Below are 24267 nucleotides of genomic sequence, written 5' to 3' on the forward strand. Positions count from 1 at the left end.
TGCCTTAGAAAAACTTTGCAGCTCATGCCTCAGATAAGAGATATATATTTATATAGGTGTGTTTACATTAAACGAACATTGTACATGAGAAGAATTGTATTATTTACTGTATTTCTGTGCATGTGTATGACACTGTTTAAATCAGAAAGCCTATTTTTTCGATATATCACACCATATGACAAAATACGAACATCTATGATACTAGATAAATGTATCCAAATGTTTCTTGCTGTACTGTTTCTGGCTTCAGCCATTATCTCTGTGCTTGTTATCTATTCCCTGTGGTTGTAATGTTAATCTGCTGCCTGTTACAACAGGCCACGCATATATATCCCTCATCACTTGGTTGTGGTCACTCCAGCTTGATGACGTCTCAGAATCCGCATCGAATCGTCAATACAATAAGCAAGAATTTGTTATCCATAATTTTTTTAATTTTTTTTCTTGCAAATATATACATCGCATTCTTTTACAAAGAATGACATACAAAGAATGGATATGACCTTTGTGCAAGATGTACGAATGGTGAATTGTTTCACGACTACCACGGAAGCTCAGGAGCATGGTGCTTCATACTTTGAAATACTGCGAGGACAGGAGGGGGATGTCGTCGTGGGGCAGGGCGTCCACCAGGGTCATGTTCTGAAATAGGAAACAGCGACGAGACCTTGAGGGAAACACTAAGAATCAATCTACTTCAATCTACAATTTCTGCTGCAACCTCCTCGGACACCTCCACATGAGGCAGCATCAACGGTGTTTTGTTTTAATGATCGGTTCGTGTCGGTGTAAAGGTCTGATTTTAATGATAAAGAAGCATGCCAACTTTGATTGTTTAACAGACAGTTAAATAAAACCACGTATACCTAAGATAGTCATATTTCTTTCTGAGCAAAAGTAGATGTGTTCTGAAGATCTTAGAAGGAGTCAATGAGTTTGGTTACACGCCGCTTTCAGCACTATTTAAGCAATATCATGACCAGGGACAATAGACAAAGATCTCAGAAGGGGTTTGTGGCAAAGGACTGGTGTGAAACAGCCATATATCTTACAAATTCTAAATGAACAAATGCTGGATAAGGAATGGGATAAGTCCAGTGTTACTTAACGCGGAGGTCAACAACATCCCAGCTATTACACGGCGGTCTGTAAACAAATGACTCGAATCATGACCCTCAACCAGCGCCATGGGGGAACGATGTTAGATACTTCACAGATCTGGAGTGAGTGAGTATGGTTTTACGCCGCTTTTAGCAATATTCCAGCAATATCACGGCGGGGGACACCAGAAATGGGCTTCACACATTGTACCCATGTCGGGAATCGAACCCGGGTCTTCGGCGTGACGAGCGAACGCTTTAACCACTAGGCTACCCGACCGCCCCTCACAGATCTGGACAAAGGATAATGTTGTCCTATCCCACAAAGAGGTAATGGCAATAGATTTTCTACAGGATCCAACAAAGTGTTAAGGTTTGGGGAAAACAATGGATTTTGAAGCAGGTATTGGAGACATTGGAGGACAATGTGGAATATAACATAGTTGGTCCTGTCTTACCGCTTCCCGGCACAGCTTGGGGATGTGGAATATGGAGGGGTCCCTGATGCCCCTCTGGATGTCGGAGTAGCTGAAGGTGAACACTTGGGGAACTGCAAGATGAGAGAGGGTAAACAGTCAGGAACAGGGAAACAGTCGGGAACAGGGAAACAGTCAGGAACAGGGAAACAGTCAGGAACAGGGAAACAGTCAGGAACAGGGAAACAGTCGGGAACAGGTAAACAGTCGGGAACAGGTAAACAGACAGGAACAGGTAAACAGACAGGAACAGGTAAACAGACAGGAACAGGGAAACAGACAGGAACAGGGAAACAGTCGGGAATAGGTAAACAGACAGGGTCGGGGAAACAGACAGGAACAGGGAAACAGTCAGGAACAGGGAAACAGACAGGAACAGGGAAACAGTCAGGAACAGGGAAACAGTCGGGAACAGGGAAACAGTCAGGAACAGGGAAACAGTCAGGAACAGGGAAACAGTCAGGAACAGGGAAACAGTCGGGAACAGGTAAACAGTCGGGAACAGGTAAACAGACAGGAACAGGGAAACAGACAGGAACAGGGAAACAGTCGGTAACAGGGAAACAGTCGGGAATAGGTAAACAGACAGGGTCGGGGAAACAGACAGGAACAGGGAAACAGTCAGGAACAGGGAAACAGACAGGAACAGGGAAACAGTCGGTAACAGGGAAACAGTCGGTAACAGGGAAACAGTCGGTAACAGGGAAACTGTCAGGAACAGGTAAACAGTCAGGAACAGGTAAACTGTCGGGAACAGGTAAACAGACAGGAACAGGGAAACAGTCGGTAACAGGGAAACAGTCGGGAACGAGTAAACAGTCGGGAACAAGTAAACAGTCGGGAACAGGTAAATAGTTGGGAACAGGTAAACAGACGGGAACAGTTAAACATTCAGGAAGAGGTAAACAGTCGGGAGCAGGTAAACAGTGGAGAACAGGTAAACAGTCAGGAACAGGGAAACAGTCGGGAACAGGTAAACAGTCGGGAACAGGTAAACAGACAGGGTCGGGGAAACAGTCAGGAACAGAGAAACAGTCGGGAACAGGGAAACAGACAGGAACAGGTAAACAGTCAGGAACAGGTAAACAGACAGGGTCGGGGAAACAATCAGGAACAGGGAAACAGTCAGGAACAGGGAAACAGACAGGAACAGGGAAACAGTCGGGAACAGGTAAACAGACAGGAACAGGTAAACAGTCGGTAACAGGTAAACAGACAGGAACAGGGAAACAGTCAGGGTCGGGGAAACAATCAGGAACAGGGAAACAGTCAGGAACAGGGAAACAGACAGGGTCGGGGAAACAATCAGGAACAGGGAAACAGTCAGGAACAGGGAAACAGACAGGGTCGGGGAAACAGTCAGGAACAGGTAAACAGACAGGAACAGGGAAACAGTTGGGAACAGGTAAACAGACAGGGACAGGGAAACAGTCGGTAACAGGGAAACAGTCGGGAATAGGTAAACAGACAGGGACAGGGAAACAATCAGGAACAGGGAAACAGTCAGGAACAGGGAAACAGACAGGAACAGGTAAACAGTCAGGAACAGGGAAACAGTCAGGAACAGGGAAACAGTCGGGAACAGGTAAACAGACAGGAACAGGTAAACAGTCAGGAACAGGGAAACAGTCGGGAACAGGTAAACAGACAGGAACAGGTAAACAGACAGGAACAGGTAAACAGTCAGGAACAGGGAAACAGACAGGAACAGGTAAACAGACAGGGTCGGGGAAACAGTCAGGAACAGGGAAACAGACAGGAACAGGTAAACAGTCAGGAACAGGGAAACAGTCAGGAACAGGGAAACAGTCGGGAACAGGTAAACAGACAGGAACAGGTAAACAGACAGGAACAGGTAAACAGACAGGAACAGGTAAACAGTCAGGAACAGGGAAACAGTCAGGAACAGGGAAACAGTCAGGAACAGGTAAACAGACAGGAACAGGTAAACAGACAGGAACAGGGAAACAGTCGGTAACAGGGAAACAGACAGGAACAGGTAAACAGACAGGAACAGGTAAACAGTCAGGAACAGGGAAACAGTCGGGAACAGGTAAACAGACAGGAACAGGTAAACAGACAGGAACAGGTAAACAGACAGGAACAGGGAAACAGTCGGTAACAGGGAAACAGACAGGAACAGGTAAACAGACGGGAACAGGTAAACAGACAGGAACAGGTAAACAGACAGGAACAGGTAAACAGACAGGAACAGGGAAACAGTCGGTAACAGGGAAACAGTCGGGAATAGGTAAACAGACAGGGTCGGGGAAACAGTCAGGAACAGGGAAACAGTCGGGAACAGGTAAACAGACAGGAACAGGTAAACAGACAGGAACAGGTAAACAGACAGGGTCGGGGAAACAGTCAGGAACAGGTAAACAGACAGGAACAGGTAAACAGACAGGGTCGGGGAAACAGACAGGAACAGGGAAACAGTCAGGAACAGGGAAACAGTCGGGAACAGGTAAACAGTCGGGAACAGGTAAACAGACAGGAACAGGTAAACAGACAGGAACAGGGAAACAGACAGGAACAGGGAAACAGACAGGAACAGGGAAACAGTCGGGAATAGGTAAACAGACAGGGTCGGGGAAACAGACAGGAACAGGGAAACAGTCAGGAACAGGTAAACAGACAGGAACAGGGAAACAGTCAGGAACAGGGAAACAGTCGGTAACAGGGAAACAGTCGGTAACAGGGAAACAGTCGGTAACAGGGAAACAGTCAGGAACAGGTAAACAGTCAGGAACAGGTAAACTGTCGGGAACAGGTAAACAGACAGGAACAGGGAAACAGTCGGTAACAGGGAAACAGTCGGGAACGAGTAAACAGTCGGGAACAAGTAAACAGTCGGGAACAGGTAAATAGTTGGGAACAGGTAAACAGACGGGAACAGTTAAACATTCAGGAAGAGGTAAACAGTCGGGAGCAGGTAAACAGACAGGAACAGGTAAACAGTCAGGAACAGGGAAACAGTCGGGAACAGGTAAACAGTCGGGAACAGGTAAACAGACAGGAACAGGTAAACAGACAGGGTCGGGGAAACAGTCAGGAACAGGGAAACAGTCGGGAACAGGGAAACAGACAGGAACAGGTAAACAGTCAGGAACAGGTAAACAGACAGGGTCGGGGAAACAATCAGGAACAGGGAAACAGTCAGGAACAGGGAAACAGACAGGAACAGGGAAACAGTCGGGAACAGGTAAACAGACAGGAACAGGTAAACAGTCGGTAACAGGTAAACAGACAGGAACAGGGAAACAGTCAGGGTCGGGGAAACAATCAGGAACAGGGAAACAGTCAGGAACAGGGAAACAGACAGGGTCGGGGAAACAATCAGGAACAGGGAAACAGTCAGGAACAGGGAAACAGACAGGGTCGGGGAAACAGTCAGGAACAGGTAAACAGACAGGAACAGGGAAACAGTTGGGAACAGGTAAACAGACAGGGACAGGGAAACAGTCGGTAACAGGGAAACAGTCGGGAATAGGTAAACAGACAGGGACAGGGAAACAATCAGGAACAGGGAAACAGTCAGGAACAGGGAAACAGACAGGAACAGGGAAACAGTCGGGAACAGGTAAACAGACAGGGACAGGGAAACAATCAGGAACAGGGAAACAGTCAGGAACAGGGAAACAGACAGGAACAGGGAAACAGTCGGGAACAGGTAAACAGACAGGAACAGGTAAACAGTCGGTAACAGGTAAACAGACAGGAACAGGGAAACAGTCAGGGTCGGGGAAACAATCAGGAACAGGGAAACAGTCAGGAACAGGGAAACAGACAGGGTCGGGGAAACAATCAGGAACAGGGAAACAGTCAGGAACAGGGAAACAGACAGGGTCGGGGAAACAGTCAGGAACAGGTAAACAGACAGGAACAGGGAAACAGTTGGGAACAGGTAAACAGACAGGAACAGGTAAACAGTCAGGAACAGGGAAACAGACAGGAACAGGTAAACAGTCAGGAACAGGGAAACAGTCGGTAACAGGGAAACAGTCAGGAACAGGGAAACAGACAGGAACAGGTAAACAGACAGGAACAGGTAAACAGACAGGAACAGGTAAACAGACAGGAACAGGGAAACAGTCAGGAACAGGGAAACAGACAGGGACAGGGAAACAGACAGGAACAGGTAAACAGACAGGAACAGGTAAACAGACAGGAACAGGGAAACAGTCAGGAACAGGTAAACAGACAGGAACAGGGAAACAGACAGGAACAGGTAAACAGACAGGGACAGGGAAACAGTCGGTAACAGGGAAACAGTCAGGAACAGGGAAACAGACAGGAACAGGTAAACAGTCAGGAACAGGGAAACAGTCAGGAACAGGGAAACAGTCGGGAACAGGTAAACAGACAGGAACAGGTAAACAGACAGGAACAGGTAAACAGACAGGAACAGGTAAACAGTCAGGAACAGGGAAACAGTCAGGAACAGGGAAACAGTCGGGAACAGGTAAACAGACAGGAACAGGTAAACAGACAGGAACAGGTAAACAGACAGGAACAGGGAAACAGTCGGTAACAGGGAAACAGTCGGGAATAGGTAAACAGACAGGGTCGGGGAAACAGTCAGGAACAGGGAAACAGTCGGGAACAGGTAAACAGACAGGAACAGGTAAACAGACAGGAACAGGTAAACAGACAGGAACAGGGAAACAGTCGGTAACAGGGAAACAGACAGGAACAGGTAAACAGTCGGGAACAGGTAAACAGACAGGAACAGGTAAACAGACAGGGTCGGGGAAACAGTCAGGAACAGGGAAACAGTCGGGAACAGGGAAACAGACAGGAACAGGTAAACAGTCAGGAACAGGTAAACAGACAGGGTCGGGGAAACAATCAGGAACAGGGAAACAGTCAGGAACAGGGAAACAGACAGGAACAGGGAAACAGTCGGGAACAGGTAAACAGACAGGAACAGGTAAACAGTCGGTAACAGGTAAACAGACAGGAACAGGGAAACAGTCAGGGTCGGGGAAACAATCAGGAACAGGGAAACAGTCAGGAACAGGGAAACAGACAGGGTCGGGGAAACAATCAGGAACAGGGAAACAGTCAGGAACAGGGAAACAGACAGGGTCGGGGAAACAGTCAGGAACAGGTAAACAGACAGGAACAGGGAAACAGTTGGGAACAGGTAAACAGACAGGGACAGGGAAACAGTCGGTAACAGGGAAACAGTCGGGAATAGGTAAACAGACAGGGACAGGGAAACAATCAGGAACAGGGAAACAGTCAGGAACAGGGAAACAGACAGGAACAGGGAAACAGTCGGGAACAGGTAAACAGACAGGGACAGGGAAACAATCAGGAACAGGGAAACAGTCAGGAACAGGGAAACAGACAGGAACAGGGAAACAGTCGGGAACAGGTAAACAGACAGGAACAGGTAAACAGTCGGTAACAGGTAAACAGACAGGAACAGGGAAACAGTCAGGGTCGGGGAAACAATCAGGAACAGGGAAACAGTCAGGAACAGGGAAACAGACAGGGTCGGGGAAACAATCAGGAACAGGGAAACAGTCAGGAACAGGGAAACAGACAGGGTCGGGGAAACAGTCAGGAACAGGTAAACAGACAGGAACAGGGAAACAGTTGGGAACAGGTAAACAGACAGGAACAGGTAAACAGTCAGGAACAGGGAAACAGACAGGAACAGGTAAACAGTCAGGAACAGGGAAACAGTCGGTAACAGGGAAACAGTCAGGAACAGGGAAACAGACAGGAACAGGTAAACAGACAGGAACAGGGAAACAGACAGGAACAGGTAAACAGACAGGGACAGGGAAACAGTCGGTAACAGGGAAACAGTCAGGAACAGGGAAACAGACAGGAACAGGTAAACAGTCAGGAACAGGGAAACAGTCAGGAACAGGGAAACAGTCGGGAACAGGTAAACAGACAGGAACAGGTAAACAGACAGGAACAGGTAAACAGACAGGAACAGGTAAACAGTCAGGAACAGGGAAACAGTCAGGAACAGGGAAACAGTCGGGAACAGGTAAACAGACAGGAACAGGTAAACAGACAGGAACAGGTAAACAGACAGGAACAGGGAAACAGTCGGTAACAGGGAAACAGTCGGGAATAGGTAAACAGACAGGGTCGGGGAAACAGTCAGGAACAGGGAAACAGTCGGGAACAGGTAAACAGACAGGAACAGGTAAACAGACAGGAACAGGTAAACAGACAGGGTCGGGGAAACAGTCAGGAACAGGTAAACAGACAGGAACAGGTAAACAGACAGGAACAGGTAAACAGACAGGAACAGGTAAACAGACAGGGTCGGGGAAACAGTCAGGAACAGGTAAACAGACAGGAACAGGGAAACAGTCGGTAACAGGTAAACAGACAGGAACAGGGAAACAGTCGGGAATAGGTAAACAGACAGGGTCGGGGAAACAGTCAGGAACAGGGAAACAGACAGGAACAGGTAAACAGTCAGGAACAGGAAAACAGTCAGGAACAGGGAAACAGACAGGAACAGGGAAACAGTCAGGAACAGGTAAACAGTCGGGAACAGGTAAACAGACAGGAACAGGTAAACAGACAGGAACAGGTAAACAGACAGGAACAGGTAAACATACAGGAACAGGTAAACAGACAGGAACAGGTAAACAGACAGGGTCGGGGAAACAGTCAGGAACAGGTAAACAGACAGGAACAGGTAAACAGACAGGAACAGGTAAACAGTCAGGAACAGGTAAACAGACAGGAACAGGTAAACAGACAGGAACAGGTAAACAGACAGGAACAGGGAAACAGACAGGAACAGGTAAACAGTCAGGAACAGGTAAACAGACAGGAACAGGTAAACAGACAGGAACAGGTAAACAGACAGGAACAGGTAAACAGACAGGAACAGGTAAACAGTCAGGAACAGGTAAACAGACAGGAACAGGTAAACAGACAGGAACAGGTAAACAGACAGGAACAGGGAAACAGTCGGGAACAGGTAAACAGACAGGAACAGGTAAAAAGACAGGAACAGGTAAACAGTCGGGAACAGGGAAACAGTCAGGAACAGGGAAACAGTCGGGAACAGGGAAACAGTCAGGAACAGGTAAACAGTCAGGAACAGGTAAACTGTCGGGAACAAGTAAACAGTTAGGAACAGGTAAACAGTCAGGAACAGGGAAACAGTCGGGAACAGGTAAACAGACAGGAACAGGTAAACATTCCAGAACAGGTAAACAGTCAGGAACGAGTAAACAGTCGGGAACAGGTAAACAGTCGGGAGCAGGTAAACAGTCGGGAGCAAGTAAACAGTCAGGAACAGGTAAACAGTCGGGAACAGGTAAACAGTCGGGAGCAAGTAAACAGTCAGGAGCAGGTAAACATTCAGGAATGTTCCCAGGACGGACGCTCTACCACTGGACAATGGAGGCGGTCCTGGGACCAGGTAAACAGTCGGGAACAGGTAAACAATCGGGAACAGGTAAACAGTCGGGAACAGGTAAACAGTCAGGAACAGGTAAACAGTCGGGAACAGGTAAACAGTCAGGAACAGGTAAACAGTCGGATACAGGTAAACAGTCCGGAACAGGTAAACAGTCGGGAACAGGTAAACAGCCAGGAACAGGTAAACAGTCAGGAACAGGTAAACAGTCGGGAACAGGTAAACAGACAGGAACAGGTAAACAGTCGGGAACAGGTAAACAGTCCGGAACGAGTAAACAATCGGGAACAGGTAAACAGTCGGGAACAGGTAAACAGTCGGGACCAGGTAAACAGTCGGGAACAGGTAAACAGTCAGGAACAGGTAAACATTCAGGATGAAGTAAATAGTCGGGAACAGGTTAACAGTCAGGAACAAGTAAACAGTCGGGAACAGGTAAACATTCAGGAACAGGTAAACAGTCGGGAACAAGTAAACAGTCGGGAACAGGTAAATAGTTGGGAACAGGTAAACAGACGGGAACAGTTAAACATTCAGGAAGAGGTAAACAGTCGGGAGCAGGTAAACAGTCAGGAACAAGTAAACAGTTGAGAACAGGTAAACAGTCAGGAACAGGTAAACAGTCAGGAACAGGTAAACAGTCGGGGACAAGTAAACAGTCAGGAAAAGTAAACAGTCAGGAACAGGTAAAGTCAGGAACAGGTAAAAAGTCGGGAGCAGGTAAACAGTCAGGAACAAGTAAACAGTGGAGAACAGGTAAAGAGTCGGGAACAGGTAAACAGTCAGGAGGAGGTAAACAGTCGAGAACAGGTAAACAGTCGGGTACAGGTAAACAGTCGGGAGCAGATAAACAGTCAGGAGCAGATAAACAGTCGGTAATGTTTCCAGGACAGGACATCGGAGGTAACTTACTTCGAGGAATATTCCCGTAGCATACTTCCCAGGACAATAATACCAGGGTTACCTACTTCCCACGAATGTTCCTGGGACAGGATATCAAGGGCTACTTACTTCCCACGAATGTTCCCGGGTCAGGGTATCAAGGGTTACCTACTTCCCACGAATGTTCCCGGGTCAGGATATCAAGGGTTACCTACTTCCCACGAATGTTCCCGGGTCAGGATATCAAGGATTACCTACTTCCCACAAATGTTCCCAGGACAGGAATACAAGGGTCACCTTCTTCCCACGAATTTTCCCGGGTCAGGATATCAAGGATTACCTACTTCCCACGAATGTTCCCGGGTCAGGATATCAAGAGTTGTTTATTTCAAGGAACGTTCCAGGGTCAAGAATACCAGGGTCACCTACTTCCCAAGAATGTTCCCGGGTCGGAATATCAAGGGTGACTTACTTCCCACGAATGTTCCCGGGTCGGAATATCCAGGGTCACCTACTTCCCAAGAATGTTCCCGGGTCGGAATATCAAGGGTGACTTACTTCCCACGTATGTTCCATGGAAGGACTCGGACAGAGGGGCGCAGGCCTTCTGTGTCCAGATGGCACACATGGTACCCCGCGTGTCGGCTGTCTGCTGCTTGAAGGTGTACACGTACTCCAGGGCAGGGTAGGAGGTCTCGCCGAACCCTAGCCACATGAACTTCCCGTCCTGGCCCTCTACACACACAGACAAGGAGTGAGTGAGTGACTTGGGTTTAACGCTGATTTCAGCTATATCACGGCGTGTCAGCTTGATGTGGGAGGAAAGCCCGAAGTGATGTAGGTCTCAGACGTTTACCACTTTGGTGAAAACCACGAGCACGGGTATAGTGCTGACAGTCTAAGAAACATAATCTGAATTCGATCCCGTGAGCATTGTTTCCTGGCGTGCCCAAGGGACGCAACTCTGCAAAACGAATTGCGGCGCCTCAGACGCCTGGGCCACCCGTGTCCCCACAGAGACAAGGATGCACTCAGAAATCATTACAGTAATGTTACAACTTCCTGAGCATATCGGTGTGGTCTACAACATGGGTGCATCCAGTAATAGCGGACAAAACTTGTCATGCATGCATCTCAAGTCATAGGATCATGACACTGACTCCACACACAGGCAACTTACTTGGTGAACACAGTTCAGTGAAAGGTTCCGGGAGGGGCTTGACCTTGCAGCCTCCATCTTCAAGGACGTAAAGAGTTTTCTGAAACACAGTGGCATTGGTTTATCAATTCCAACCCGCCCCCCTCTATTCTGTAGCCGCCTTATTGTACCGTCCACCACTCGCTCATGTATTAATATAAAGTCGCAAGCTAAATGGACGAGGATTGTAATGTGTGTATCACATATAACACTGAGGCAAGGGTTTGGGTTAAATAGTTTGTCACATATGCAGTCCTGACGCCACATAGTGACGACATGAGAACAAATCCAATCAATCTCAAACTATCAACTGACCATATCAATACACCAGGTTGTAGAACTGATACATCAAATATATACAATTGACCATATCTATATATCGACTTGTAAAATTTATACATCAATATATTCAACTAACCTGATCAATACATCACCTTGTAGAAGTGATACACCAATGTATAAAAAAGACCAGATCAGTACATCAGCTTGTAGAATTGACACATCAATATATACAACTGACAAGATCCATACTGCTGCTGGTTAACCGTAAATTAGTATATACACACAGAGAAAACGTTAAAATTGCTTTCTTAAGCTCGGTTTTAAACAATTATTACATTGTGTGACCATGGAACGAAGGCGATTATCAAAAGCCACAAGATGCCAATTAATCAGCATGCATAACGCAGGACTGTCTTGAAATGCCATTGGTCAGAATTTAGGTTATCATCACACTGTCGTTAGCCGTTTAGCCGAGAAACATGCTCAGACTGGTGATGTACAGGACCGTCCCAGATCCGGAAGACGACCTGTGACGACACATCTCGATGATAGGGACCTTCTTCGTCTCATACGCCGAGAGCTCTTTTTAACAAGTACTCGTCTGAAACAACTGAGGTTTCGTCGTTTCAGCACCAGAACCGTCAGGAATCGGCTGAAAGCAACAGGACTGAGGGCTAGACGAACCATAAAGCGTCTCTTTTTGAGCGATCACCACATAGCTGCTAGTTTAGCATGTTGTATTGCGCGACAGAACTGGAATCTGAGAACTTTGGGAAACAGAACTTTAGGGAACTGAGAACAGACGAAAGTCGCTTTCTGCTCCACGCCACTGATGGAAGAAGAACGCGAATTTGGAGACATAGGAACACGGCCTACACCCCAGGAACATTAAACCGCTGTTGCATACGGCGGGGGCTCGGTAATGGAGGTGTATCTCTTACTTCTATGACTGATGGACTGTATAGCAGTGTTACATACATGTTTGAAGTCCTGTATCACTTACTTCTATGACTGATGGATTGTATAGCAGTGTTACATACATGTTTGAAGTCCTGTATCGCTGTCAGGAGGCGTTTCCTTGTTCCTACTGATGTGTTGGCCACAGCCACCACCATCGGTCCGTCAGCATTGTAGTGCAGGTTGATCTTGGCCTGCATATAGAAGTTCATACGTGAGTTAATACAATAGTCCTTACACAGACCTGTGCAGGTTCAGAAATGGGCCTGTGTGAAGGTTCATACATTCGTTAAAACACAGCTCATAAATTGGTCTGTGTCTGTTCCTACATGATTCTGCGCAGATTCATACATGGCTTTATGTTGGTTTATAATTTGTCAATATAGGTTCATACATTTCTTTTCTGTGTAGCTTCATACTTATTCAGTGTAGGGTATTGCACTAAGGTCAGTGTATGGACGTACATGGGTCTGTGTAAGTTCATACCATGGTCTGTGTAGGTTCATACCATGGTCTGTGTAAGTTCATACCATGATCACTGTAGGTTCATACCATGGTGTGTGTAGGTTCATACCATGGTCTGTGTAGGTTCATACCATGGTCTGTGTAAGTTCACACCATGGTCTTTGTAGGTTCATACCATGGAGTGTGGAGGTTCATACCATGGTCTGTGTAGGTTCATACCATGGTCTGTGTAAGTTCACACCATGGTCTTTGTAGGTTAATACCATGGAGTGTGGAGGTTCATACCATGGTCTGTGTAGGTTCATACCATGGTGTCTGTAGGTTCATACCATGGTCTGTGTAAGTTCATACCATGGTCTGTGTAAGTTCATACCATGGTCTTTGTAGGTTCATACAAGGTGTGTGTAGGTTCATACCATGGTCTGTGTAGGTTCATACCATGGTGTGTGGAGGTTCATAAAATGGTCTGTGTAAGTTCATAGCATGGTCTTTGTAGGTTCATACCAAGGTGCGTGGAGGTTCATACCATGGTCTGTGTAGGTTCATACCTTGGTGTGTGGAGGTTCATACCATGGTCTGTGTAAGTTCATACCATGGTCTGTGTAGGTTAATACCATGGTGTGTGGAGGTTCATACCATGGTCTGTGTAAGTTCATACCATGGTCTGTGTAGGTTCATACCATGGTGTGTGGAGGTTCATACCATTGTCTGTGTAAGTTCATACCATGGTCTGTGTAGGTTCATACCATGGTCTGTGTTGGTTCATACCATGGTGTGTGGAGGTTCATACCATGGTCTGTGTAGGTTCATACCATGGTGTGTGGAGGTTCATACCATGGTCGTGGAGGTTCATACCATGGTCTGTGTAGGTTCATACCATGGTCTGTATACGTTCATACCATGGTCTATGTAGGTTCATACCATGATCTGTGTAGGTTCATACTATGGTCTGTGTAGGTTAATACCATGGTCTGTGTAGATTCATACCATGGTCTTTGTAGATTCATACCATGGTCTGTGGATGTTCATACCATGGCCTGTGTAGGCTCATTACCCTTATACACCTCGCATCGATTTTGTTTGGATTGTGTTGGCTGCTGTGCAAACAACAAACACTATACTACACAACAGTATTACCGTTATTCACCCCGCAGTGAATTAGTTGGGATTGTGTTGGCTAGTGTATTAACAACAAACACTATACTACACAATAGTATTACCGTTATTCACCCCGCAGTGAATTAGTTGGGATTGTGTTGGCTACTGGGTTAACAACAAGCACTATACTACACAACAGTATTACCGTTATTCACCCGGCAGTGAATTAGTTGGGATTGTGTTGGCTACTGGGTTAACAACAAACACTATACTACACAATAGTATTACCGTTATTCACCCCGCAGTGAATTAGTTGGGATTGTGTTGGCTACTGGGTTAACAACAAACACTATACTACACAATAATATTACCGTTATTCACCCCGCAGTGAATTAGTTGGGATTGTGTTGGCTACTGGGTTAACAACAAACACTATACTACACAATAGTATTACCGTTATTCACCCCGCAGTGAATTAGTTGGGATTGTGTTGGCTACTGGGTTAACAACAAACACTATACTACACAATAGTATTACCGTTATTCACCCCGCAGTGAATTAGTTGGGATTGTGTTGGCTACTGGGTTAACAACAAACACTATACTACACAACAATATTACCGTTATTCACCCCGCAGTGAATTAGTTGGGATTGTGTTGGCTACTGGGTTAACAACAAACACTATACTACACAATAGTATTACCGTTATTCACCCCGCAGTGAATTAGTTGGGATTGTGTTGGCTACTGGGTTAACAACAAACACTATACTACACAATAGTATTACCGTTATTCACCCGGCAGTGAATTAGTTGGGATTGTGTTGGCTACTGGGTTAACAACAAACACTATACTACACAATAGTATTACCGTTATTCACCCGGCAGTGAATTAGTTGGGATTGTGTTGGCTACTGGGTTAACAACAAACACTATACTACACAATAGTATTACCGTTATTCACCCCGCAGTGAATTAGTTGGGATTGTGTCGGCTAGTGTATTAACAACAAACACTATACTACACAATAGTATTACCGTTATTCACCCCGCAGTGAATTAGTTGGGATTGTGTCGGCTAGTGTATTAACAACAAACACTATACTACACAATAGTATTACCATTATTCACCCCGCAGTGAATTAGTTGGGATTGTGTCGGCTAGTGTATTAACAACAAACACTATACTTTACAATATTATTACCGTTATTCACCCCGCAGTGAATTAGTTGGGATTGTGTCGGCTAGTGTATTAACAACAAACACTATACTACACAATAGTATTACCGTTATTCACCCCGCAGTGAATTAGTTGGGATTGTGTCGGCTAGTGTATTAACAACAAACACTATACTTTACAATAGTATTACCGATATTCACCCCGCAGTGAATTAGTTGGGATTGTGTCGGCTAGTGTATTAACAACAAACACTATACTACACAATAGTATTACCGTTATTCACCCCGCAGTGAATTAGTTGGGATTGTGTCGGCTAGTGTATTAACAACAAACACTATACTACACAATAGTATTACCGTTATTCACCCCGCAGTGAAGAAGTTGGGATTGTGTCGGCTAGTGTATTAACAACAAACACTATACTTTACAATAGTATTACCGATATTCACCCCGCAGTGAATTAGTTGGGATTGTGTCGGCTAGTGTATTAACAACAAACACTATACTACACAATAGTATTACCGTTATTCACCCCGCAGTGAATTAGTTGGGATTGTGTCGGCTAGTGTATTAACAACAAACACTATACTACACAATAGTATTACCATTATTCACCCCGCAGTGATTTGTTGGGATTGTGTCGGCTAGTGTATTAACAACAAACACTATACTACACAATAGTATTACCGTTATTCACCCCGCAGTGAAGAAGTTGGGATTGTGTCGGCTAGTGTATTAACAACAAACACTATACTTTACAATAGTATTACCGATATTCACCCCGCAGTGAATTAGTTGGGATTGTGTCGGCTAGTGTATTAACAACAAACACTATACTACACAATAGTATTACCGTTATTCACCCCGCAGTGAATTAGTTGGGATTGTGTCGGCTAGTGTATTAACAACAAACACTATACTACACAATAGTATTACCGTTATTCACCCCGCAGTGAAGAAGTTGGGATTGTGTCGGCTAGTGTATTAACAACAAACACTATACTTTACAATAGTATTACCGATATTCACCCCGCAGTGAATTAGTTGGGATTGTGTCGGCTAGTGTATTAACAACAAACACTATACTACACAATAGTATTACCGTTATTCACCCCGCAGTGAATTAGTTGGGATTGTGTCGGCTAGTGTATTAACAACAAACACTATACTACACAATAGTATTACCATTATTCACCCCGCAGTGATTTGTTGGGATTGTGTCGGCTAGTGTATTAACAACAAACACTATACTACACAATAGTATTACCGTTATTCACCCGGCAGTGAATTAGTTGGGATTGTGTTGGCTACTGGGTTAACAACAAACACTATACTACACAATAGTATTACCGATATTCACCCCGCAGTGAATTAGTTGGGATTGTGTCGGCTAGTGTATTAACAACAAACACTATACTACACAATAGTATTACCGTTATTCACCCCGCAGTGAATTAGTTGGGATTGTGTCGGCTACTGGGTGAACTAACAAACACTAAACTACACAATAGTATTACCGTTATTCACTCCAGAGGGGATGGATGGTGTCGGCTGATTGGTGAACAACAAGCACAATGTACGGCAAAAGCATCACCAGTGTGCCTAATTTATGAAACATTCATCCGATCGCGAGGACTTTGACATTGTTCAATCACACAACTAGATTTCGTTGCTATGTCGGAAATGCCAATGCCACATTAAACTTCAACTCACCACCTCAATAAAAAAACATAACTCGTATCCGAATATATATATTCAACGATATTAAACAAGAAGCAACATGGCCACTGAGTTTGTCCACCAAAATGTGTGTGTCGTTGTAACCTCACTGTAACCTCCTGTCACCGTCTCCCGACCTGCTTGCTGCCGCTGTTGGTGCAGCGAGAGGTGTCATTTAGTGTGTACATCCTCCACGCTCCTATGACCTCACTATAACCTCCTATCACCGTCTCCCTATTGCTTGGTGCCGCGGTTGGTGCAGCGAGAGGTGTCATTTAGTGTGTACATCCTCCACGCTCCTATGACCTCACTATAACCTCCCGTCACCGTCTCCCGACCTGCTTGCTGCCATGTCTTGCTTTATGACCTGACAACTGAGGAGTGCTCCATTTGTTTGTCAGCTGGCCTTGTACATAATGGAAGGGTTGAGCTGAGTTAGATAAGTCGACATCGCGTGTATCTCGAACTGCAAATGATTCGGTTATAGTGTTTGTCGGTAGGGCGTGTCGTGTGTCTCCCGTTATTTCTGTCTGTTTTAGTGATCATGAACCTTGTTAATGCAGACGTGGTTTCGGAATAAAGAGGTTGTGCTGTAGAGAGGTTTGTTGTTGTGCACAACTTCACCTCTGACAACACTTCTTTATTTAGTCACAGGCGATGTGCACGTTCAAACATGTTACACAGTAGGACGTCATTAGTCAGCATCTCGCGAATCCAGAAACCCATGTTGTTGGGTTGGGCGGTGGCATAGTAAGAGATTAAAGTGTTCGCTCATCACGACTAATACCCGGTTCGATTCCCCATCTGGATGCAATGTGTGAAGCCCATTTCGGGTGCCTCACGCCGTATTAATGTCGCGTAGAACCATACTCACCCGCTAAGTACAGCGACGACTACTACTACTACTACTACTACTACTACTACTACCACCACCACTACTACTACTACTACTACTACTACTACTACCACCACCATTACTACTACTACTACTACTACTACTACTACTACTACTACTACCACTACTACTACTACTACTAATAATAATAATAATAATACTATATGTGAAAAAACTACCAGGTTGTGTATACGTGGTGTCATACTAGGACATCACACACATTATACGAAATTAATAGAGACAGTTTACTATGTTTTAATTGTTTTATTGTCATCCTGGCGATATATCAGGCCCGAGCAGGGATGCTGGTGACAGCTTCATCACTCTGCACGATGTCACCAGCACGCAGGCCGTGGAGCACAGATAACGCTGTAAGAGATTTTCCGTACATTACACAACTTCTGAACAGGTTGTTCAACCCCCGCTCGTGTTCTGATGTCCACGAAACCTTGTTTTAAAGAGAGTTTGACTCAGCACATTCAAGTTGCGTTTAAATACAAGTGACGGTACTTACCTGTATAAGCTCCGGTCTCTTGTGGGTGGCTCCCGCCATCTGACCCCCGAGCCTCACGCCCCACCCCTCCCACTGCCTAGGGGCACAGCACCTCCCCTCAAGCAGGCTGACATGGACGACGGACAGAAACACCACCACCAGCAACATCGTGACTGCCTCCTGCACAAACGTGTTGACTGCGAATACAGGCTTGTTACAACTTTAACCCTCATCACGTGATCTCCCCCGGTCTACTTTTTGACAGGGCCTGATGGGGTCAGAATCACGGAGTTATATAACTCGATGTGGTATAGAGTTTACAAAGGTTCTCACACCATTGTTCAACAATGACAATATGATTCTCTCAGTAACTATTTTGTTGGTGCCAGGATTTTGGTTTGAAATTAGCATTCATTTTATGTTCATGAACACACTCCATTTAAAGGGAGAGAATATATGGCTACGTCTATACACAACCCACACATCAAACAAAATGATACAATCTTAATTCTAAAAGACTTGCTAATCGGATCCAAGCAATTTAAAACAAAAATACCCCAAACCAATCTAAGCTAATAAACCAAATACTAAAGAGCACACAACAACTAAATACCCCTGGTAAACAATAATAATTCCTTTGGATCAGTGTTTTTCATTATGCAGAAACAATCCACAAATGTAAAAACAAGAAAACAACAAATCACACGTCTCCCATTTTCTCTTTGACCCTCCACCCCTGCAAAATTAAGAATTTAAAATACTTCAAAATCTAGATATGCAACACTTACATCACCTCCTTCTCATGCTGCTTCTTCTTCCGGTCAAGCACCTCTTTCAATTTTGTGGAAAACCTTACCCTGGAGGGTCCCTGTGCAAAATACGCATACTGTCGGAAAGCCCATGTAAAATATCCAAATAATCATCATCATCATCATCATCACTGCTCACGACACTACATCACTGACAGTGAACTGCTTGATTGCAATCGTTCTTCTTATTCCTAAATGAAGACAAATTATTTTTTCATACACTTTGTCTATGTTTTCTGTATGTTTAGGATATTTGTTTACCAGAACTTGTATGTATTATGAATAGATAGTTACTTCATATGGTATGTTTTATAAAAGGTGTTCATTACCATGCGTTAATAAACAGTTATTTCATATCAGTTGAACAAGATTACCCACGATAAATATCCGAACATACGAGGTTTCAGAATACAAATAATTATGAAATAAATATCATGAAAGTAACGTTAACCGGGCGGTATATTGACCGATGAAATCATACCGACAGTTAGTCTGTATATCTATTGTATTCTAGCGTATAACATTTTGATACTCACGATTGTAAGGCATTGATGAATTTAGAAATCCAATCGAACGTCGCGATAAATCAACTCCATGCAAATGATAATCAATACCGTTCATATCCTACGGCTACTGTTGTTGTGCACCAAATACTTGGATTGAGGTTATAGTTATCATCGTTTGTCGCGCATCGAGTTATCTACATTTAGTGAATAGCGCGTCTTACTTCAGAAGTAATTGATCACAATGTACGTTCCGTCATCTCTAGATATGAAAGTGTGCACAGCTATGCCTATAGCTATATCCCCTACCTTCCCCACTCTACCCTGGGGTCAGGGATGGCCAAGTCGTCTTAGGGCAGCGATTCGCTGTGCAGAGCTGCGTCATGTGGGCACGCCAGAAACCTATGATTATGGGTTCGAATCCCGGTTCGCCAAAATTATCTTTCTAAGTTTGTCTGCACCATACCCGTGCTCGTGGGTTTCACCGAAGTGGTAAACATCTGAGACCTGCAATACTTTGGGCTTTCCTCCAACATTAAGCTGTTACGCCGTGATATAACTGGAATACTGCTAAAAACGGCGTTAAACCCGACTCACACACTCACTCCAGCTCTACCCTTTAGTATTACAACCAGTGAAATTGCTATTCTGTTTCATGTATTATTATCATTCTACATGTCAAGTCTCGCTGTTCTCTTATAGTCTGTATTGTCCATACAATACTGCTTCATTGGAACCGTTCCTATTCTTATTGTTAAAGTATATGTAGCGGCAATAAAATTTCCGAGTCCTGTGATGGGATTCGAACCACGGACCTTCTGATCAGAGGTCAGAGGCCTTGTCCACATGACCAAAGAGGTTAACCCCGTCAGCAGGCTGACAAGGTAAGGATGTCATCTGTGAGATGACTCCACGCCCTGCGACATATAACACAAACATACTGCATAGGGAGAAGTTGATGCATTGTGATTTTAGTTCACAGGCTTATAACTGACGGTTGAACAGAGCATGTTAGAAGCTTCGGGTGGTCAGGCTCGCGGACTTCGTTGATGCATGTCATGACTGGTGTAAGAGGGTTTCTTGGAAGACATCAACTATTTTAAATAATTCAAGGCTTGTCGTCTCCTACATGTCCCTCCACATGGTTTCAATTATGTGTAACCATGACAACGCCAGCGTGAAGATAATCTTGACGACATGAATATTTATGGATAAGTGAATATTTATTCTTGCAAAATAATTTTCTGAAAAAAGGAAATGTATATAAGATGATTCGTTAATATTTCAAGATGGCCCCCTTCCTCTGAATTACCAACCTGATCTAGTGATCTACTGATCTTATTTAGATGGAGAACCAGCCTCATCTATGTCTTATTGAGATCTATCCACACGACTGAATGGAAAGATTGACGATATTCCCTTTATGACCTTCGATAGTCCAGCATCTCCATCTTGGCTGTCTACAATTCACAAATCTTGAGGCTCAGTAGAACATGCATTTTCCAAAAAGATTTCAAGGAGCATTTCGTGATCGGGGTGCTGGACGATGTGTCAGGTTATGCTGCTTCATCATCTCCAGGCATCAGAGTATGCGTAGCTCTTCCTATAGCTATATCGCTTACCTTTCCAGCTTCCCATCTGAAATATGACAACCATTGAAATTGCTTATTCGATTAGTCTGTTTCATGTAATCATATTATCATTATACTATATTGCTGTTCTATTTCTTGTATTCTAAATTGTACACACGATACCACTCACAGTAACCTTCCTGACTGTAATCACTCCTCTTCTCTTTGAAGCAGGGATCAAGTTCCCAAACACAGACCAAAAGCTTGATTACGCAACAAAGCGAGCGGTTCATTCACTAAAGGTTGTTTAGAACATGCTAAATGTGTTAAATCGGTTGTATATAAACAACTCCTGCCCCACACCCAGTGAACTGGCACATTTAATGGGCTTATATCTAGTCAGATAAGTTGCAATGGGCGACAAAACCATTTCCATATGCAAGATTGTACGATTCCGACTATATCATGAGCATGTGTTAATGGATCATTTCAAATAGTATCGATACCAGGTGTTTGATGATAGGTGAGCGTATCCTGTCCCAGCGGTGGCACCCGTCACACACACACACACATGCAAAGGCAAGTCAGTTCTTCACCTGAAAAAAACACACTGGAACATATGGTATAAGTCGAAAAAAGGGGACTGCATCGGGCATAGTTTTTGTCATTGATGGGTCAAATTTGGAAATATCTATCAGGAGCCATAAAACGTTTTGAAGGCTGTGCTGAGGCCTCGTAGAAAGAGCATGGTCGATTGTATTTCAAAACTTGTAAAATGTAAACAACAAAGGCTGGAGCAGCTGCAATATTGGTCGGCATGAAGGGAAAGTCATTCTTCTTGTCATACTGTCTTGTGAGAGTGTTTTGTGTCTCTGACTCCTTATGAATAGATATAAATATGAAACAGATGACACGGTCTCACTTGTCTCCTTTATTTCCAGTCCGGGTAAATCAGTGGAAGGGACTTGGCTGTAGGTGATATACGGTGGCCATTGACACACAATTCTGTACACTGCCTTGAATGGTTTATTTTAAACTTCAGCATAGGTTGAGGCATACATTATTGATTCAGTCTTGAAACATTGTGACCGATATTTCGTATTATGTCTTTCCTTCAAATTCTTTTACTGGCCCTTTTATTCTAAAGCCTATTGTTGACAGGTACAAGCTATAATAAAAACAAATGGGAAATATTACAACTTGTAACTAAGGTAGTAAGTACATGTTATTACCAACATTATTTTCCGGATTTTAAACAAAACATCTGTGATACACACTTCAACCTTTTCAACATGCAATTTACCCTTTTACATCATTTACATGTGTTATAGCATTGCTAGTTATGATTAACATGCTACTTATATAGTTTATGGGTCCTTTACACCCTACACAAGTTCATTTCATATTCTGTTTTCACCTTCGTACTTGTCCATGCACTGACTAAAACCCGGATGATTAACCAGGACGAACCCACGAACTTAAATGGAGCTCTCATAAAAGAACTAAAGTGACTTATACTCACAAGTGGTAACCTACATTGGCTATTTGATTGTTATTGGATGATATCATTACATCGATATACCTGAAGGTCAAGATAAACTTCTAGGCCAAATTACTTTGTTTTGACTTTGCCAATCCGAACAGAAATTCATAATCATATTCATGAAGAAACAGATCCGCAAGGGTACATTTCAAGATAATCCCTTTCCACTGAATTACCCATCTGATCAAGTGAAACATCTATGTCTTATTCAGCTAGTGACACCGCCTCATCCGTGTCTTATTTAGATCAATGCTAAATGATTCAGAGTGACGCACAACTATCCACACGGCTTGATGGAAAAGTTAACCTAATGGTTAAAGCGTTCGCTCGTCACTCCGAAGACCCGGGTTCGATTCCCGACATGGGTACAATGTGTGAAGCCTATTTCTTGTGTACCCCGCCTTCATATTGCTGGAATATTGCTAATTGCGGCCTATGAGCATACTCACTCACTCACTCATGGTACATTGGGTTTTATGCCTTCCGGGTCAAATCTTATACCACGAGCCGGCTTCAACTTATAGAGTACACGGCAGTATGCGGCTAGGGAGAATACCTTAAAGTCACATATCACAGAAGATTGTATTTTAAGTTTCAAACCTCATTTCTGACACAGCATTCTGAACAGAGCACGTTCACCATGTACATATCAACATGGTCTATTTTCAGATTCTGAGCTAACCGTTTCTGGAGAGAACACGATCGTGTAACCATATCGCTCATAAACACTCATGTCATTATGTATTGGCAGGTTGCCTTAATACTGACGTTAAACATCGGCTAAAACAGCAACACTTTTTTAATTTTATCCATACCCAAAATCTAAGTTCGAACTCAGTGATGGTTATATTTGTCTTAATTTGAGTTTAATATCACTAGCCAATTTATCATGCATAAATCATAAATCTAATCTAGTAAAAGCATTATAACAAATTGAAAAATGATTCATTGACTTGCAAACATCATGCAGCATTGTAGTTGGGCATGACGGATATCCCGCCCTCAGAAATCCACGTGCAGCCTCTTTCCTTCCTTGCGGGGTGTACGAGAGTTATTCTGCCTCACATAAATTTATTTTCACGGTCCCAGGCTGGATACAGTGTATTTCAAACCAATCAGATTTTAACTCTCTTACATCGAGGAGGAGGAATACTTGTAGTGCATGACCTACTTTCTGACCGTCCCTGGCAGCGTAATGTGTCACGTGGTCCGCATATCACGAGACGGGACCTGTCATGTTTTACCTAAATTGTGTGCTTGTCACAACGTTGTGATTCACAGCTGGGAAAATATGAGACAAACCTTCAGCCCAACCCCGCATACTGGCGACACTCAACTCGCATTTCTACAGATGTTAGTTCATAGTATTTGTCACATCTTGGCGTGTTTATATAGAGAATCTCACCCGAGTGTCTTTTGATATCAAATATATCAACACGAGTTGATAAAAGTGGAAAATTCCGAGGCTTGCCGATTTAAAGGAGCAAGGAATTAAGAGCCATTTGCTAAATGTATGCTTGTGAATAATATACAGTGCTAGCTGCTATAAGTCTATGTCAAATGTGTAGGTACTGAATAATATACAGTGCTAGCTGCTATAAGCCTATGTCAAATGTGTAGGTACTGAATAATATACAGTGCTAGCTGCTATAAGCCTATGTCAAATGTGTAGGTACTGAATAATATAC

General features: G+C 44.1%; 1 protein-coding gene across 1 annotated transcript; it reads right to left on the reverse strand.

Annotated features, from left to right (window-relative positions):
• Positions 1-506: 506 nt before the first annotated feature.
• Positions 507-18330, reverse strand: LOC139477207 (mammalian ependymin-related protein 1-like). Its single transcript, XM_071259766.1, has 6 exons — positions 18175-18330; positions 12390-12500; positions 11050-11128; positions 10428-10604; positions 1559-1650; positions 507-642 (listed from the first exon to the last, which is right to left on the reverse strand). Exons 1-6 carry the CDS (start codon positions 18319-18321, stop codon positions 571-573), a joined length of 678 nt encoding a protein of 225 aa, XP_071115867.1. The 5' UTR covers positions 18322-18330; the 3' UTR covers positions 507-570.
• Positions 18331-24267: the final 5937 nt, after the last annotated feature.

The sequence above is a fragment of the Haliotis cracherodii genome, unplaced genomic scaffold, assembly GCF_022045235.1.
Source record: "Haliotis cracherodii isolate W230 unplaced genomic scaffold, xgHalCrac1.p SCAF_32, whole genome shotgun sequence".
NCBI classification, from domain to species: Eukaryota; Metazoa; Mollusca; class Gastropoda; order Lepetellida; family Haliotidae; genus Haliotis; species Haliotis cracherodii.

Bases quoted from the DNA above. Each gene is read 5' to 3' on its own strand.
- LOC139477207 (XM_071259766.1), bottom strand. From the start codon at position 18,321: ATGTTGCTGGTGGTGGTGTTTCTGTCCGTCGTCCATGTCAGCCTGCTT. The intron at 12,501-18,174 runs GTAAGTACCGTC...TTCTATATGCAG, and splicing joins AGAGACCGGAGCTTATACAG to GCCAAGATCAACCTGCACTA. The intron at 643-1,558 runs GTAAGACAGGAC...TTCCTATTTCAG, and splicing joins CCAAGCTGTGCCGGGAAGCG to AACATGACCCTGGTGGACGC.